At 21.4% G+C, this 17,634-nt stretch overlaps 4 protein-coding genes across 9 annotated transcripts; 1 reads left to right on the top strand and 3 right to left on the bottom strand.

The window, feature by feature from the left end:
• Nucleotides 1–430: 430 nt before the first annotated feature.
• On the bottom strand, nt 431–1,464 carry LOC122716570 (respirasome Complex Assembly Factor 1). Its single transcript, XM_043939780.1, has 4 exons — nt 1,155–1,464; nt 970–1,073; nt 695–824; nt 431–620 (listed from the first exon to the last, which is right to left on the bottom strand). The coding sequence occupies exons 1-4, from the start codon at nt 1,251–1,253 to the stop codon at nt 579–581; spliced, it is 375 nt and encodes a 124-aa protein (XP_043795715.1). The 5' UTR covers nt 1,254–1,464; the 3' UTR covers nt 431–578.
• Nucleotides 1,465–4,011: 2,547 nt separating this feature from the next.
• LOC122716556 (F-actin-uncapping protein LRRC16A) lies at nt 4,012–12,180 on the bottom strand. 4 transcript variants are annotated; one of them, XM_043939753.1, is made up of 24 exons: nt 12,004–12,180; nt 11,654–11,751; nt 11,491–11,541; nt 11,228–11,421; nt 10,963–11,140; nt 10,649–10,887; nt 10,480–10,574; nt 10,299–10,340; nt 9,763–9,950; nt 9,565–9,642; nt 9,145–9,478; nt 8,675–9,071; nt 8,274–8,592; nt 8,067–8,180; nt 7,781–7,986; nt 7,610–7,697; nt 7,279–7,500; nt 6,836–6,856; nt 6,534–6,675; nt 6,212–6,461; nt 5,361–6,142; nt 5,055–5,294; nt 4,821–4,885; nt 4,012–4,540 (listed from the first exon to the last, which is right to left on the bottom strand). In XM_043939753.1, exons 1-24 carry the CDS (start codon nt 12,038–12,040, stop codon nt 4,427–4,429), a joined length of 4,494 nt encoding a protein of 1,497 aa, XP_043795688.1. In that variant the 5' UTR covers nt 12,041–12,180; the 3' UTR covers nt 4,012–4,426. The 4 variants fall into 4 exon arrangements, with proteins under 4 accessions (XP_043795688.1, XP_043795691.1, XP_043795689.1 ...); XM_043939756.1 differs by lacking the exon at nt 4,821–4,885; XM_043939754.1 differs by lacking the exon at nt 6,836–6,856.
• LOC122716557 (enoyl-CoA delta isomerase 1, mitochondrial-like) lies at nt 11,844–14,139 on the top strand. Of its 3 annotated transcripts, none has more exons than XM_043939760.1 (6): nt 11,844–12,017; nt 13,024–13,073; nt 13,136–13,407; nt 13,527–13,705; nt 13,788–13,909; nt 13,967–14,139. In XM_043939760.1, the coding sequence occupies exons 3-6, from the start codon at nt 13,153–13,155 to the stop codon at nt 14,131–14,133; spliced, it is 723 nt and encodes a 240-aa protein (XP_043795695.1). In that variant the 5' UTR covers nt 11,844–12,017; nt 13,024–13,073; nt 13,136–13,152; the 3' UTR covers nt 14,134–14,139. The 3 variants fall into 3 exon arrangements, with proteins under 3 accessions (XP_043795695.1, XP_043795693.1, XP_043795692.1); XM_043939758.1 differs by lacking the exon at nt 11,844–12,017 and adding an exon at nt 12,185–12,248; XM_043939757.1 differs by lacking the exon at nt 11,844–12,017 and having other exon boundaries at nt 12,780–13,073.
• Nucleotides 13,797–17,061, bottom strand: LOC122716558 (dynein regulatory complex subunit 3-like). Its single transcript, XM_043939761.1, has 10 exons — nt 16,706–17,061; nt 16,323–16,606; nt 16,080–16,252; nt 15,757–15,914; nt 15,479–15,671; nt 15,175–15,382; nt 14,850–15,098; nt 14,703–14,779; nt 14,442–14,631; nt 13,797–13,926 (listed from the first exon to the last, which is right to left on the bottom strand). The coding sequence occupies exons 1-9, from the start codon at nt 16,878–16,880 to the stop codon at nt 14,493–14,495; spliced, it is 1,656 nt and encodes a 551-aa protein (XP_043795696.1). The 5' UTR covers nt 16,881–17,061; the 3' UTR covers nt 13,797–13,926; nt 14,442–14,492.
• Nucleotides 17,062–17,634: the final 573 nt, after the last annotated feature.

The following is a 17,634-nucleotide window of genomic DNA, read 5'->3' as shown; positions in this document are numbered from 1 at the left end:
AAAACTAAATCTAAGACCATTATTTGTCATGAATAATATATTCAAATATGAATATTATTATGAATAATATATAGTTATATTAAATCTTATAAATATTGAGCAATATAATTACTTAAAATGTTTATTTATATTAATTATATATAATTGTTATGTATTAATTATTTGCATATAATCTGATTTGGCATATGCAATACTTATAGCATAATTTACATTACTTATTTATATCAATGACATGTAACAAAAAATTTTAAATGTATTGTAAAATAAAAATGTTTTATAATTAACATTTAAAAGCATTGTTTTTAATAACAAATAATTAATCTTTAAAATTTACTAATTTTCTATGAAAAAAACTTTTTAATAGATGAATAGTTTGTATGTGATATTTAATTTCATGTAACAAGAGTTATCCAAGTAAGTAATAAATAATTCTATTGTATGTTTATTAAATATACCAAATTCAAAACATATAATCTATATGAAAAACTTATTTTCCACAAAATATAGATAAATTGCATACTTGATTCTTGAAAAATATTAATATTTTATATGCATTAATATTTTTAGTTTAAAAATGATTAATCAAAATGTAATCCTGAATATATAATGATCCATGTGACCTATGAATAAAAATATCATAAAATTATGATTTTAAAGAGTTTAAAACAAATAAAATTAAATAACTTCAAATTACCAAAAAACCAGCAAATGATGTCATAAAACCTTCTTTAGTTAATTCCCATATACCACCAAATTCTTCTTCGTCAATTTGTTGAAAATTGCTAAAATACAGGTATGTAATACCTGCATTAACTAATACAAATCTAAAATATAAACCACAATTTATTATATATATATATATATATATATATATATAAAAACCACAAATTTAATATATATATATATATATATATATATATATATGAATATATCTATATATATAGATCTAGATAAACTATTTTAACTTACAATAATAGAGCTATAAAACCTTTTAAAGGTATAAGACCCCATCCTATACCAACTATAATACCAATTGCTTGTCTAGCCCAATATATAACATCCAAAAATTCTTCCTATAATAATTAAATTAATAAATAAGTGAATTCATAAAAATAAACGAAAAACATAATTAATCAAAGTGTGGTTATGTTTACTTTGTCTGGCCATTCGGAATTAGCTGTTATCGCACGTGTCCATATACTTAATTCACATTTATTACCATTTCCAATCTTTTCAGATTTTGATCGTGACATTTCTACACTTTCTCAACTTAACAATATAAACCATATAACAAAACTCATTAACATTTCCTAAGTAAAATGAATTTCACGTACTTTTATTTCCTTAAACGTTCCACTGCTATACTTCCATCTCTTGAATTATGGAAATGCCAGATTTCATACAATTTTTCACGCACGCGCATTAACTTGCTATATTTTATAATAATTTGTTATATTTCTTTAAATATTAAATACATTTTAATATAGTTTGATGCTTAATACTTTAAAGCATTATCAACAACCTGTAAAATTATTAACTTTTCTAATTTATAATTTTATATATTAAACTTAAAAATGATTTTAAGTATTATTATGTACATAATTATTCTAAAATTATATATTTAATTCTAATATATTTTGATTTTATAATAATTATATCAATGAATATTTTTTTAAATTTCTCATATAAATATTATTTTATAATAAAAAAAAATTATATTCTTATTATAATAAATAATTATATTTTTTTAAAAAAATAATTATATAAAATTATATAAATATACAAAATTAATATATATAAAATAAAAAGAATAATCAATATGCTATGTATATATGGGAGTCTTTATTTACTAGTGCATTATATTGCATGATTAATAAGTTATATTAAAATCTGTAATTATTAAATTATTGATAATTATATGTTATTATTATTATATATATAATATTTATTATTATATATATAATACAATCAATAATAAATTTTGAAATATGCTTAATTGCAATATATGTAATACATAAATGTAAATACAGGAATGTAATGAAGAAAAAATGTCTATATGTGTTTAATTTTTTTCGCGCATATATATATGAATGTGTGAATATTATATCACTCATTCTACATATATACAGAGTAATTGCATTTAATATATTTCCACACTAAAATATAGTTTATTACAGGTAATCTTTTTAGTATAATAATAATTGATGTAAAAAAAAATTATATATTAAACTTTAAAGAGTAACTTTTATATAAATATCTTAAAAATTGAACGAGTTTTGATAAGCTTATATAAAATGATTCTGTTTTTGGCACAGTTATTTAAATTTTAACTCTTATTTTTATATTTATAGAAACCAATACAAATTTTTTTCTTGTAAATATATATATATATAATTAACTTACATTTTTATATATATTTTAAAAAATCACCTGCAATATAATATGTATACAAATATATATTAATTACATGCATTTAAGCAAAATTACAGATATATATATGTTTACAAAAATTATATTAGAAGTAATTAAATTACAAATTTGTCAGTGAAGATTATTGAATAATGAATGAAATTATTAACAATAAAAAATATTATAATTAATTTAAAATTTTTATGACACTAATTTATTTGTATTATTTGAAAATATTTCATATTAATATATGATTTAATGTATATTGCATTAATTTTATTTAGTAAAGTTCAAAGTAAATAACTATTTAATAAAAGAAAAGTCTTTAAAATTTTATAATCTATATGATTGTAAAGATTAATATTTATGATTATAAAGAGTAATATTTAATATGTTAAAATACAACAATCACATTTTGTTTCAGAATTTGTTTAATTAAATTTAAAAAGAATATTTTCAATTTAATATGTAATATTATTATATAATTTGTGTTTCTAAATATCTATATGCAAAAGGACTTAAATATTTTATTAGTTATTAGTTAAATCCAATAGATATTTATATCAAATAGATGTTCAAATTTATTTGTTTGTCTATGATAACTGCAAATATAACTAATTTATCTATGAGTAATTTTTTTTACATATATATATACATAGGTTTTTGCTATTCAAAAACTAGCTTATAATATATTTATGTAAATTTAATTATGTTATATTGATGTTTTGTTATATATTTTTACATCATACAAAAAATTATTTGTAAAAAGCCATTCTTTTATAAGAGGATATACATAGTAAAAAAATTTTTCGAAATTATTCTTAATTATAATACATTTAACAAGATATAAAATAGCAAATATAATTTACAAATATTGCAAAAAAATTCTTGGAATATAATAATACTTTGTAATATCTTTTCCCAATTATTTTAATTCAAAGTTTAGTTAGTTTTTCTCTCATTCACATATATCATATATATTATATATGCATTATATAATGTTTATTTTATATATTTCATTATTAAATTTTCATAAATCAGTGATAATCATTGACAATATCATATTTTTTATAAAAATCTTATAATTTTCTTTTTATTATGTGAAAAACAAAATATTTATTATGTTATATGGCACATTTCATTTTATAATTTTTAGAAATGTTTTGTGCACACTTATCAATTCCAATTATATTTAAAAATTGTTAAATAAAAATAACATAATTTAATAAAAGTTATACGAAAACAAATATAAAAAATTATAAACAATAATTAATCTGGTTTAAATAAAACTGTACGTTTTAATAATCACAGGTCTGTTACAACTGATTGTATGAAAAACAAATTTAAATAATTATTATGAAATTAAAAGAATTAATTCCGACTAATTAAATAATATGAATAAACATTATTTAATGTCATTAAAAATACATTGTGCTAATTTTTTGGTAACAGATTAGCAATCAATATACTTAAAATAATTAGAATCAAATATAATTTATATTAAAATCTATTATTTCAAATGTACAAATAAACAATGTATAAATATTTGAATGGTAAAACAAATATGACATGATTCATTTTTTAAATAATATTATTCATAATAGCAAACAGACCTTTTTTTAAAAATCTGAAGGAATGTAGAAGCATTTAATATTTTTATTTTTATGGAAATAAAAGTTTTAATGTATTGTAATGAAAATATTAAATGATTTGAGTACGCTAAATACAAATACTTACTTCTAAATTAAAAACCGTATTGCAAATACAGTTTTATAAAGAAACTATAAGATTTTTAATAATATCTTAGTAATAAGTTGGTACTTTCTATAAGACGTTCAGTACCCTGTCCCTAAATATTTTGTTAGCACTTTTTTATGTATTTGACTTCATATGGCACAAATACAAACATGTCACATATATTTTTTGTGCCTTATATAAAATACTTTGATGAAAGATATTTTAATAAGTATCCAGTCAATGACATTAACTTTTAAATTTTTACTGCATTAAGTCACAATCAAACATCAACTACATCATTATTGTAATTGAAATTTGAATCACGTAAAAATGAAGTACGTCGAAGTTTAAAATTTATTCGGTTTTCTTCAACCGTTTTCGGCGCTTCCATTACCTAAAAATATAACAATTCCATATACATATAGAATTATATTTTACACAAAATAATATTTCAAAGTAATTTTTTAACGATGTTTTTGTGTTATATCGAAACAAATAAAATGTTTTGAAAAGAAATTATAATTATTGATTCATGTTCAATGAATTTTAATGAAGCGCAAAACAATTTGTTTAAGCTCTTGATAAAGGTTTTAAATATGAAATTTTAAATATTGCATTCTTTTTGGAAATTATATCAAGTGATTAAAAAAAAAAAAAGACATCACATAAGATACCTTGATATCTGGTTGGTTGATAGAACGTTGAAGCACCGACCTCCATGCTGCAGGTGCGGTATGCTCTAAAATAATATATACAGCAAGGCTTCTTAATTTAAGGATTCACATGCATATTTACAATATACTTGGGATTAATAAGGAAATGATACATAATTAAAATTAAAATGCGTGAATAGAGTAGTGTTTACTATATACATTGAGCATGCAATAAAAAATGCATTTTTGGCTTACCATTCTCTTTCCTTTCTGTTTTACTTTTGTTTAAACTAGCTGCCAATTCTCTGACTGATCTTTTCTCTATACTTGCATTGCTTAAAGAACTAGCAGTACTACTTGTTGATAATGTCGGTGGTAAAGAAGCAGGACCACTTACACCACTATCTGTTGATTCATCAAGAGCATCCCCAGAATCTGGTGTATTTCCAGCTGAAGTATTTGGACTAGAACCATCGCTTAATAAATTAAATTCACCTAAAAATTAAATAAATCATATATATCACAAACAATTTTTTATTAAATGATTTATTTTTTTCATACCAGATTTTCTATCTGTAGCCATACTCCAAGGTCTTGGTTTTGGAGCTGTTATAGGCGGAATAGGTTTAGTTTTTGAAAGAGTACCATTGTTTTTATTATCTGTAGTCGAATTATTTCCTTTGGTTAAAGATCTTAATACTGGAGATTTTGATGCCTCTGAATTATTTTTCATACTGCTACAATTTGTGGGACTACGAAGGTCAAAACCAGTCGACCTTAATTTAAGAGAAGGCAAAGGTTGATTTACAGTCTTATCTATTTCTACTATAGATTTTTTTGTTAAACTTTTTCTATTTTCGTGATCCTTAGGAACAATCATTATATCTTTATCTGAAGAATTTGTAGCAATTGTTTGTTGTAACATTTTATTATTTTCATCTGAATCCCGTAAACTACGAGTACTTGCACCAGATCCAATTGGTAATGTATTACGTTTAGATGTATCAGCAGAATTATTAATACAATTATTATATATATTGCTATTTGTATCTTTATTATTATCAGATTTTGCAATAATTCTTTCGTGATTTTGAGCATTATCAGTTGTATTTCTTCGAGTTAATGGAGATGCAGTTAATGGTGAATCACCTTGAGATCTTCTTCCAACAAGAGGAGAGAATTTTTCTAAATTATCACTAGATCGTGATCGCGGTGTAGGTTCAAGAAGTGTTTTTAACATCGGAGAACTACAACCAGGTTTTTTATCTGCTTCAGGTGGAATACTTTTATGACTTGTAAGAGATAAATTTGGACTGCCGTCAGTTGGAAAAGTATGCAAAGAGCTAAAGCAAAACATAAAAAAATTATATATATAATTTTCACCAAAAAAATATTATTTTTTTAAAAAATACCTATCATCACTCGTGGGAGATATAAGAGGTGTTGTTGGTGTAGTTGGTCTGAAAAAGACATCAAGGCCTTCGCCAAGAGCAAGACCATCCATTGGTTGATCAGGTCTTAGCATTGGTCTTGTAGGTGCTCTAGTTTTTGTTCTACGAGGTCTAGATTTTACTAAATGTTGGAGTTGCTGTCCTACAGTATTGGGTAATTCAGAAACAGAATCTAATGATTCTGTTAAAGAATGTTCTGTTTCTGAAATAGCTAAAAGAATATATTGATCTTAGAAATAATAAATTTATTAATTAAACATTTTTTATACTAAAAAATGTTAACCTTCTGTTTGATTTTTTGGTAACGCTGGTAACAAGTCTGGAATATCATCAGCTGAAAGTCCTTCTACAGAATCGACTACAGATTTCGGTCGTAATTTCCTTCCATGTAAACTTTTTCGTTTATTTGATAAATGTGGTGTAGCCTGAGTAAAAAACAATCGTTAATATAATTATATAAAATATTATTAAGAAATAATTCCATTACATATTAATAAATTGTATTAAGAAATAACATATATGAAATAATATATTTCAATCAATAAATGAAATATTTTTAAATATTTATGTATACATTTTACTTACAAGATTTAAATAATCCAATTTCTAGACAGACATGAAAATGTTATATTATAATTATTATAATATATATTATTATAAAATATTATACAAATAAGTTTAAGATGATTTCTTATGCAATAAGATTTATTTATTATAGAATTAATTTTTAGAAGAATCAATTTATAAATATATAAATATATAAAATCCTTTGCATACTTTGTACATTGTATTTTAAATTTTCTTTTCTATTTTTTTTAATTCAATCATATTTTAAAAATATATATATATAAATGCATGCATATTCAATAAATGAAATGAAAATTAAATTAATTAAAATATTTATATTTTAAACTTTTGATTTATTTTTGTATAAAAAATCATCATCTGTATGTATATATATATATATATATATTTTTTTTTTTTCAATATAATTTTCATTATGCAATTATAAAAAATTATTAATTTACCATTGGAGATTGATCACTGGAACATTGGCTGATAGAATTCACAAGTGAATAAGTTTCTGGTGGACAATCTTCTTCTGATGCAATACTAATTCTACCAACTGGTAATGTAGATACACCTACAGTGCTTGTAACTCCTATAACACTTCCACTACTCATTGAACCAGCACTAGGTCGTAATACATCAGGTGTACTACTTCTTGTTCTACTATCACAATCACCAATCTGAAAATATTAATATAAATATTAATATCAAAATTAATAAATTTTAATATTAAACTTCAAGTTTAATACCTTTTAACATGTATTTAATAGTGAAGTACATTATACATACTAAGTTTTTATAGCTTCTTGACAATGATTCAATTACTTCATCTGTTATTCTGTCGGATACATGTGCAGCAACTGCCAAATTTAATTCACTATAAAAATAAATAGTAATACATAATTACAAACAATAAAAAAATTAATATCATAAGTAAATATAAATAAATATAAACCATACTTGACTCTATTGACTATATCTGCCCCAGCCTGTTCTGTAATAGTAGTATGGACAAATTCACTACTGATTTGATTTTTTTCTTTGCAACTACTTCGTAAATCATCTTCCACTGCAACTGATTCACTTTCATCGCCTCTAATCACCGTTTGTGAAAGTATAGTAGGACATTGTTCATTTGCACATTTTATCATAGCATCTAATGAATCCTATATTATTTAAAAAATTAATCATTAAATTTTAAATAATAATAATAGAAATATATTTCCTTTTAAATAATGTAAAATACCTGCAAATACATAGTTACAACTTTATGAAGTTCGTTTGCCATTTCATGTAATTTTAATTCGATTGGATTATTTTCATCTCTTCGTTGAAGAACTTCATGTAATCGTGGTAAAAGCTAAAAAAAATTCATTTGTATATAAAGATTTATTCATAATTTTTTTTTAAATATTTAATAAATATTTTTTTTTTAATATTTAATATCTTATACCTGCTTAGAATTATCTGCATCTTGTATCAGTCCAGTTGCATAATTAATATCATTATTAGCATCACAGCTTTCTGCAGCAATAGCTTTAATAGTATCTTGAGTTTGTACAACAAGTCTATCGACCATTTGTTGCGTAGAGCTTAACAAAAATCCTTGTTGCAATCTAAATGCTTGTCCATGACTATATTTACATGGTGTAACATTTCTTTGTAATAAATCCTGAATTTTTTTAATTAATTGTTCAGTTTTCTCAGCAGAAGTTTTCATACAAGGTTGTAAATCATAAATTGGAAATGGCATATGTCTTACACTACAATTTCTATGAAAGAATTTTTTATATTAAAATATCATAAATCAGAATTATTAATATATTTTCATTATTAATATATAAAACTATATACTTTTCTAAGGCATGAACAATATCAGCATAACCTTGAAGAGTAATATTATTTTTGTCATAAATAATGGTCCTCAAATGATTATTAATTTGTAATGCTTTTGCTAATAATCTAGCACCAGGATCTCCAATTTGATTACCACTAATATCTAAGATATGAAGACATGTATTACTCCCAAGAGCATTAATAAGATTATAGAGATCAGATTTTAATCGAGAATCTGGTAAATGTAATGCTTGTAAAACACAATCATCTTCTTGAAGCATTTGTACAAGAGCATCCATCACAACAGCTATATGTTTGCTTTTCATGCTAATAGTATTACGACCCATATATAATTGTTTGATAGATTTATTTTTTCCTATAGCAGTTATTACTTGTGCTAAATCAACATCCATATCTGTAAAAAAATATAAAATACAAAATTTAAAGATTAAAATAATAAATTTGTTTACATTATAATATATACTTACTGCTATCTGAAATATCCAATGATGCTATGCATCGTACACCATGGATGCATGATTCCAATACATGAGCACCCATAGAGCTTAAATTATTTCCACTCATATCAAGTTCTAAACCAACTGTACTTTCATTGCATGCTAAACCAAGTAATAAATGTTTCAATGCTTCTAACGGCAATTTACAACAAGATATATTTAAGTACTTTAATGAGAGAGTAGCTGTAAAAAACTGCTTAAAACTGGGAGGTATTTCTTTGGTTTTTTTGCTTGAAAAAGAGTTGCGAGCAACATTTAAATGGACTAGATTAGTTGCACAACCCCGTAATAAAGCACCAAATAGCTAGATAAAATAAATACAAAATATGAGGCTTTCTATTTAAATTTAATTAATAGAAAATTAAAATACACATATACGTAATTACTTACACATTCTAGAGTTGTATCTGTACCACTTAAATCTAAATGAGTTAGACTATTAGGTTGTGCCAAAAAATTACATAAATTCTGTAAATATATAATAATCATTTTCTATTATTATTTATTATATATTATAACTAATTATAATATATTATTATAATTATTATTATTATAACTAATTATTTAATTAAGCTTTAAATAACTTACATTGATATCATCTTTCAAAGAGTTTTCTGAAAGATTCAAATATTGTAAGCTAGTTGGCATACTTCTGTTTAAACTTAATGCATGTGCAATTTGACTTATTCCTTTTCCAGTTAATCCACAATGTGCCAAGTTTAATTTTTGTAAACCCTTAGCTAATTTTCCAATAGGTCCGCTTAAATGTGCACCTCCTTAAAAATGATACTATTGAAAGTACTACTATTATATTATTGTGATATTATAAATGAAAAACTTTTAATTTATTCATTTAGTAATTAATAGATAAAGTAAATAAATAATATAATATATTTTAATAATAATTATAATATATATTAATAATATAATATATAACATTATATAAATTTATATAATATATAATATATAATAATAAATATAATATATATGTTATATATAAATTATATGTGAATATTAAATAATTAAATATATACTGAAACAATGAATGAAGGATTGTGTTTCTAAACATAAAAGTTAAACATAAAAGTTAAGGAATTTAATAACATTAATAATTATTTGCACACCTTGCATTAATTTGGCTATTATCCCACACAAGCTAGAGGCTCCTATAAAAATATAAAAAAAAATTGTACAGGGATATTTTAAAAATATATTTAAAAACTAAAAAATAAAAAATTATAAACACAAAATGGATTTACTAAGGAAAAATATTTTATAATAAAAATCTTTATATATAATACTTGCCTTTATCTTCAATAGTATTATAAGATAAATCAATAGTCTGCAACATTGTATTAGCATTAGAGATTAGAGCTAATGATAATTTATGTGCAAAATCCCTAAAAAAATAATATTTTTTAATTTATTATATAAAATTACTTTTATAATTTTTATATTTTTTTTTTATTTTTACCATTTTATTCCAAGATTATCTAAATAAAGTTCTTGAATGGAAAGGGATCTGCGCATAACATGTAATAATCTTTCTAAAGGTTCATGACTTAATTTAAGATGAGATGCCCTTAATTTAGTAAACCAAGTATTATATTCCAAGGCAGAAATAATTGGCACCAAATCTTTTTGATCTAAATGATCAAAATCTCTTAAATTTAACTCTCTAGTATCATGAGAGAGATATATTGTATCAACGTCCTATAAATGAAATTCTCTTAAAAAAAATTCAATAATATAATATAATATAACATTTTATATACTTTAACAAGTTACCCAAGCTACTTCTTCTCTATATGGTACACCATGTAAATCACACATGCATGCATATTGCGTTGAAAATCCCCCACAAGGTCCTGTATGTCTTGTTGCTTCTGTACTTCTAGCTAATTCACTACCTCTTATGCTCTGCAATCTACTAGCTGGTATTATTTCTATTTTTCTTATAATATAACTATAATAAAAATCATATAATATTAATATCAATAATTTCAATAAAAATAAATACATAAAAAATACATAAAAAAAATAATATATATACTTTAATGGTACAGTGGGAAAGATATTTCGAATTGCAGTATGTAAGGCCTCAATCATTGCATCTACTTCTGCAGTATCTGCACCTGCTCCCGTGGTAGTAAAATTATAATATCTTTCCCCAACATTTAAAGATAATTGATTTGCTCTTTTGGATTCTATGGATGTTATTTCTAAATAGTGAAAATGGCAGTCAATCTGTAAATTAATAAATAATTATAAAATTTTATTTATAACAAAAAATTACTTATATACTTATAAACTTACTCTTGTGGGCACTTTAGCCGTTAATAGAAATAAACGGCATGGTGAAAAGACCTTAATTCATAAAAATTTAATTTTTTTTATTAACTTATCACTTCAAATAATTTTAAAAATTCTACTTCATAATTTTATATCATAATGTTCTAATATTTTAAATATTACTTACCAGAACACGATTTTCTTGCTTATCTTGTTTTGTTTCCAGTTTTACAACATTTTTTAACAATATCTTGACATGCTTACCTAATAATGCTTTCACTGATTCTATAAAAAATAATTTATAAAAAATAGATTTATATGTATTTATAATTAATAAAATGTACGAAATTAATAAAAAGATTTTTAAAATTCAGTTGGGATCCAATTCCTATAATTATAAAATGGAATAAAAAACTAACAAAATTAAACATTATTAAATATTATTATTAAATAAAGATTGTTTAAAAGAAAAAATCGTATTTTTTTAATGTATGACAGCTCGACAATACGAACGTAAACATTCAATAAAAGACAAACCATTTAAATCTTTCGTAAGTTGCGATCTTGTTGACATTTTGCTAATTGATTTACTTTTCAAACATCAACTGATCCATTTAAGACATTATTTTTCCTTGTCACACAGTGACCGAAGTCTTGTAACGTTTTAAAAAAATGTTAAGATAAAGGGCGATGTCACGAAACTATAAAGCTGAATAGCCGCCATATTAGCACCTGCCCGTAATCTATTCTATTTCATTTCGATTCGTTCCATTCTTACAAGTGTATTTATGTGAATTATTTTTAAAAAAGATTTCTTTTTCGTTTTATCAATATATGTTCTCAATTATAATAATTTATAATTATAATAATCACAATTTAACAATATAAAAAATATTATTTTATCAATTCTATTGTTGATTGATACAATAATTTATAATCATATCATATCTTTAATGAATTATACTAATTATACATCTAAAGATATTTATGTCAATTTTTATATACATACATGTTTTACTAAATTTTACAATTAACATAATATTTAAATTTGATTAGTAACATATTTTTTTTATAGATATTTAATAATAAATAAGATTTATTACGTTCTTTTCTGAATTATATTTTATTTAAATTTAATTTTTTTTTATTTAATTTTTATTTAAATTTTCTGAATTTTATTTTATTAACAATAATATTTAAATAAAAAATATAAAATATCTATGATATTACAAAGTATTATAGAATAATTAAATATTACTTATAATTTATAAAATAATTATTATATAATAAAAAATAAAATGGATATAAAATTATGATTGTATAACATATATTTATACCGCAGACGAGAGTGATTACACTGTTCTATTTATGTTAACTTCAGAATTAAATTACTTATTTTTTATTATTTTAATTAATAAGTTATTAATTATTAATATATTATAAACATAAAATTATAATTAATTAATTATTTTATTGATTATTTTATTGATAACCAATAATCGAAATGTTTATTCTAAAAAAAATTTTTAACAAAAATTTACAAATTCTTTTATATAGAACTTATGCAGTAAATTCAAAAGTAATTGAAGTCACAAAAGATGATACAGGTAATATTATGATTACTTTAACTTCATGAAATAAGTTTTTATTTAATAATCTTATTTCCCAGATATTGCTACAATATCAATGGCACGACCACCTGTAAATTGTTTAAATAAAGAATTATTAAATGCTTTAAATACATCTTTAATAGATGTACAGAAACAAAAATGTCAAGGTGTTATATTAACATCATCATTATCAAATATATTTTCAGCTGGAATTGATATAAAGGAAATATATAATAGAACTGAAAAACAACTTATTGAATATTGGACTGCAATGCAAAACACATGGTTAACTTTATATAATTTGGAAATACCAATAGCTGCTGCTATTAATGTATTATTCTAAATATTATTGACAAAATAATCAACATAATGATACAAATGATATAAAAAATTATTTTTTTTAATCATATATAATTATAATATAATAATCATGTAATTTTATTAATAAAGGGTTCTAGTCCTGCTGGTGGATGTTTATTAGCAATGTCTTGTGAATATAGAATTTTAGTTGAAGGAAAACATACCATAGGATTAAATGAAACACAATTGGGAATTGTTGCTTCAGAATGGATGAAGGCTCTTTACATTGATATATTAGGATATAGAAGAGCTGAATTAGCACTTTTACAGTAATTTATTATTGATAAATGTATAATAAAACATTTATTTTATTTTATAATGTTTATAATTAATAAAAAAATATTAATTTAGGGGAACATTGTTTCATCCAAAAGAAGCATTAGAAATTGGACTTGTAGATGAATTAGCTTCAAACAAAGCAAATGCAATTGAAAGATGTCAAAATTACATCAAAAGCTTTAAAAATATATCCTGTAAGTATAGTTTTTACCTAAAATAAATAAAATTTATTAATTAGAATATTTATGAAGTTAAAGGAAGACAAAAAACAAAAATGGAATTAAGAAAACATAACTCATTATGGTTAAAAGCAAACGCAAATTCTGATCTTAATAAATTTATAACATTTATTCAATCTCCAAATGTACAAACTAATCTAAAATTATACATGGAAGCTTTGCAAAATAAAAATGTTTAATTCAAATATATTTCTTTCAACAATAAATTAATTATTGTTGAAAGAAGTTGAATTAATATTGTTTATGTTTATAATATAAAAATATATATAATATAAAATATAATATAAAAATTATGTTTATAATATAAAAATAAATTTTAAAATAGAACTTTTATAAAAATAAATTTTCATATAAAAATTTATCATGGGAAATTTCATAAACATGAATTTTTATACAAATATATTGATATGTATTAGATTGAAATATATTAATATATATTAAATTTATATTTTTCAATAAATATATATAATTCAATAAAAATACTTACTTTTAAATATTTATTTTTAAATGAATAATTTGAGAAATATTCTATTAAATTTTAAGTAGTTTCAAGTGCTAACATAACTTCTGGATCACTAATATTTAATTGCTGTAAAAGATATAAAAATTCTTCTTGTTGAGAGTCTGCAAAATGTGCTATTTCTAACCCTTGTTGATTATTTCTTTCAATTTCTTGCCTAAATAAAAAATTTAAATTTAAAAGAAAGTATGAAAATACATAAAAGAAGAAGGTAGGTAATTTAATTACCTTGATAACTCTTCATTATATTCTTTAAGCCAATTTCTTAATCGATTTACCATGCTATCTTCTCGAGCATCTATTACCTAGAATTATTCTCTTAATTTTTAAAGTGAAGAAAAATTTAAAAAAATATATAGAAATATTATTTCTTACTTGTAAATGTCTTTCATGAGAATTATTAAGATTATAACTTAACATATCTTTATCTTCACATAAATTTAATAAATGACGAGGTAGTTTTTGATCTTCTCCAAAACCACTAAGATAATATAAAATTAATCCATTAATAGTATCATTATATTCTGCTTCACAATTACGTAATTGTGAAAAATATCCTCGTACAGTTGTTAAGAAAGATTCTATCATATCGGAAATATTAATTCTGAATATTTCATTTATATCCTTTGTTAGAAAAAAATTTTTTTTAATATTTTCAATCTAAAATTTTTATATATGATTTATTTTAATAAAAATATACCTGTATTTGTTCATGTAAATCTACTTCAATAGTCATTAATTTTGTCCATGTTTCAGTTACTATATTATTAAATTCTTGAGAAAGTTGTTGTGCTTTTTGAGTTATATCTTCTAATGTAGCAGCGTCTATATCTTCAACTAATTTTTTTAATAATTGTTTAATATTTACTAACATAACAGCTTTAGTTTGCAAAACTTCATTTACAATCCTATAATTATGAATAATATAAATTGTTTCAATTTTATATTTACATCCTTCCTATATCTATAATGTTTATTTTATATTTATTATATACATCACTTACATCCTTCCTTGATTCTGTGAAATATTTTTTCCTTCATTTACACCAATATTATAAAGATTTATTTCGTCTAAACGTTTATCATGTTCTTTTAATCCTACTTCACAAAGTTCTTGACATAAAGTAGAAAAATTTATTTTGTATTGTTCATATGCATTTTGTGTATCTTCATTTACCATAGATAAATCTTTTCCTTCTAAATATAAAATAAATTTAATATATTATTATGTATTAATAAATAAAAAAATATAATTATTATATTTGATAATAATTTTATAAACCTTTGTCATATTCAAACATTTGGTAAAAAAGATGATCTTCATCAAGATATTCTACACATGCAGTAGTAAGAAAAGCTAATTTTTTTTCACGTTCTTGTCTTAAAGTCAATTCTTCTTTTTCTTTCATTTCTGCTTCTTCTAAAATATGTAAAGCTCTACTATAAATTATATAATATTAGTAAATTTGTACAATATAAATATACATATATATTTTTCATTATATGTTTTTCAAATTATTTTTCATATTATATTTTTTATTCATATTATATGTTATTATATATGATATATAATATATAAATATATTATAAAAATTATATAATTACTAATGTTTTTCTCTAGCTGTCTGTCTTTGTTGTTTAGTTATCATTTTGTATTCATAATAAATTAATTGAGGTATAAATGCAAATACATAATCTAAATATCCCTCTTCTTTTGTGCATGGATTTCCACTCATATTCAAACTGTATAAATTTTTAAATTTTCTTAAATATAATACCTAAATAATAATACAAATAAATAAAAATACAAAAAATATAAAATTTTCAAGATTAATTTGTAATACATACATGTTTCCAATTTGATATAATATTATTACCAATACTAAAAATCATAAGATGATATAAATTATCTATGTTCTCTATTTCATTAATTTCATTATTAAATAAAAGTAATATTTCCAATTTTGTTAAATTGTCTAAATTTTCTATTATTTTAATACGATTGAAAGATAAATCTAATTCTTTCAAATTAACAAGTGCATCAAGATTTTCTATTTTTTCAATTATATTATTGGATAATTTTAATTTTGTAAGATTTGGCATCATCCATAAATAATCTATTTTTAAAATATCTAAAAAAATGGATTTTTAATAAATATAAGTATTATAATAAATATTATAATAAATATACATAAAATCAAAATAAAATCAATGTCATATTTAATACATACTAAGAAATTCAATTCGAATTTCTTTTGTTTCATCTAAATTAATACCATCCTCATAAAAGAGTCTACCAGCTATTCCTTTCGGTCCTTGTTCAGTTATTAAGTTTAATAACATATCTTCATTTATTACACGAGGCTGTGCAAATTCTTGTAATATCGTAGGATCATTCGCATTCATTTTTAGTTTTTTATAAAATTATATAAATATATAAATTATATAAAATTAAATCAACTATGAGAATATATTATTTTATTATATTATGTCATATTGTTTTTATTCAGTTGCCACGCAACAATGATTTATCAACGAGAATTATTTATAATTAAACGAAGAGCTAAACTATGTAATCATGATTAAATCATAATTAAATTAAATCGTTGAATAGTATATATTGACATTAATATATTTAATTAAATTAATATAATTATATATAAATTGTTAAAAATTAATGCTTCGAATGTAAATTATTTAATAGCAAGCGTCTTTATAGAAAGTCTTTATAGAAAAATATTTATAAATGTTAATTATATATATATATTTTTTATTTCGCACATAATTGATTCTTAAAACTTTATTTTTAAATCTGAAATCCGAATAAAAATTATGTATATATTTATGAATAACAAATTATTTTTCATAAATTTTTGTTTTTTTAGCACTCTCTACATTTACTTATATAATTATATACATTTAAATATTGATCCAAAATGAAAAGAATCTAGAAATTATATATTCTATGATCAAATTTCAAAGCTAATTATTATTGATAATTATTAAATTAAATTATATTTTTTATCATACGAACAAGAAATTTAATAAAAATTTATATATAATGCAATTTATTTCTTTCTATTAAATTATTTAATTATAAAAATTTAAAAAAAATTTAAACAAATTTAAATGACTAAAATTTCGAAAATTCTTTCATTTT

This window comes from Apis laboriosa, unplaced genomic scaffold (assembly GCF_014066325.1).
Source record: "Apis laboriosa isolate Shangri-la unplaced genomic scaffold, ASM1406632v1 scaffold47_cov149, whole genome shotgun sequence".
Classification (NCBI taxonomy): domain Eukaryota; kingdom Metazoa; phylum Arthropoda; class Insecta; order Hymenoptera; family Apidae; genus Apis; species Apis laboriosa.
This window is presented reverse-complemented; position numbering and strand designations above follow the sequence as displayed.

Coding starts and splice junctions, on each gene's coding strand:
- LOC122716570 (XM_043939780.1), bottom strand. CDS start 1,253: ATGTCACGATCAAAATCTGAAAAGATTGGAAATGGTAATAAATGTGAA. Junction 825..969: donor GGTTTTATAGCTCTATTATT/GTAAGTTAAAAT, acceptor TTTATATTTTAG/ATTTGTATTAGTTAATGCAG. Junction 621..694: donor CATCATTTGCTGGTTTTTTG/GTAATTTGAAGT, acceptor TTTTATTCATAG/GTCACATGGATCATTATATA.
- LOC122716556 (XM_043939753.1), bottom strand. CDS start 12,040: ATGTCAACAAGATCGCAACTTACGAAAGATTTAAATG. Junction 8,181..8,273: donor ATGCAGATAATTCTAAGCAG/GTATAAGATATT, acceptor AATTTTTTTTAG/CTTTTACCACGATTACATGA. Junction 7,698..7,780: donor GATATAGTCAATAGAGTCAA/GTATGGTTTATA, acceptor TTATTTTTATAG/TGAATTAAATTTGGCAGTTG.
- LOC122716557 (XM_043939757.1), top strand. CDS start 12,971: ATGTTTATTCTAAAAAAAATTTTTAACAAAAATTTACAAATTCTTTTA. Junction 13,074..13,135: donor AGTCACAAAAGATGATACAG/GTAATATTATGA, acceptor CTTATTTCCCAG/ATATTGCTACAATATCAATG. Junction 13,910..13,966: donor AAGCTTTAAAAATATATCCT/GTAAGTATAGTT, acceptor ATATTTATGAAG/TTAAAGGAAGACAAAAAACA.
- LOC122716558 (XM_043939761.1), bottom strand. CDS start 16,880: ATGAATGCGAATGATCCTACGATATTACAAGAATTTGCACAGCCTCGT. Junction 16,253..16,322: donor TTATATCAAATTGGAAACAT/GTATGTATTACA, acceptor ATTATTATTTAG/GTATTATATTTAAGAAAATT. Junction 14,632..14,702: donor TATAATGAAGAGTTATCAAG/GTAATTAAATTA, acceptor TTTTTTATTTAG/GCAAGAAATTGAAAGAAATA.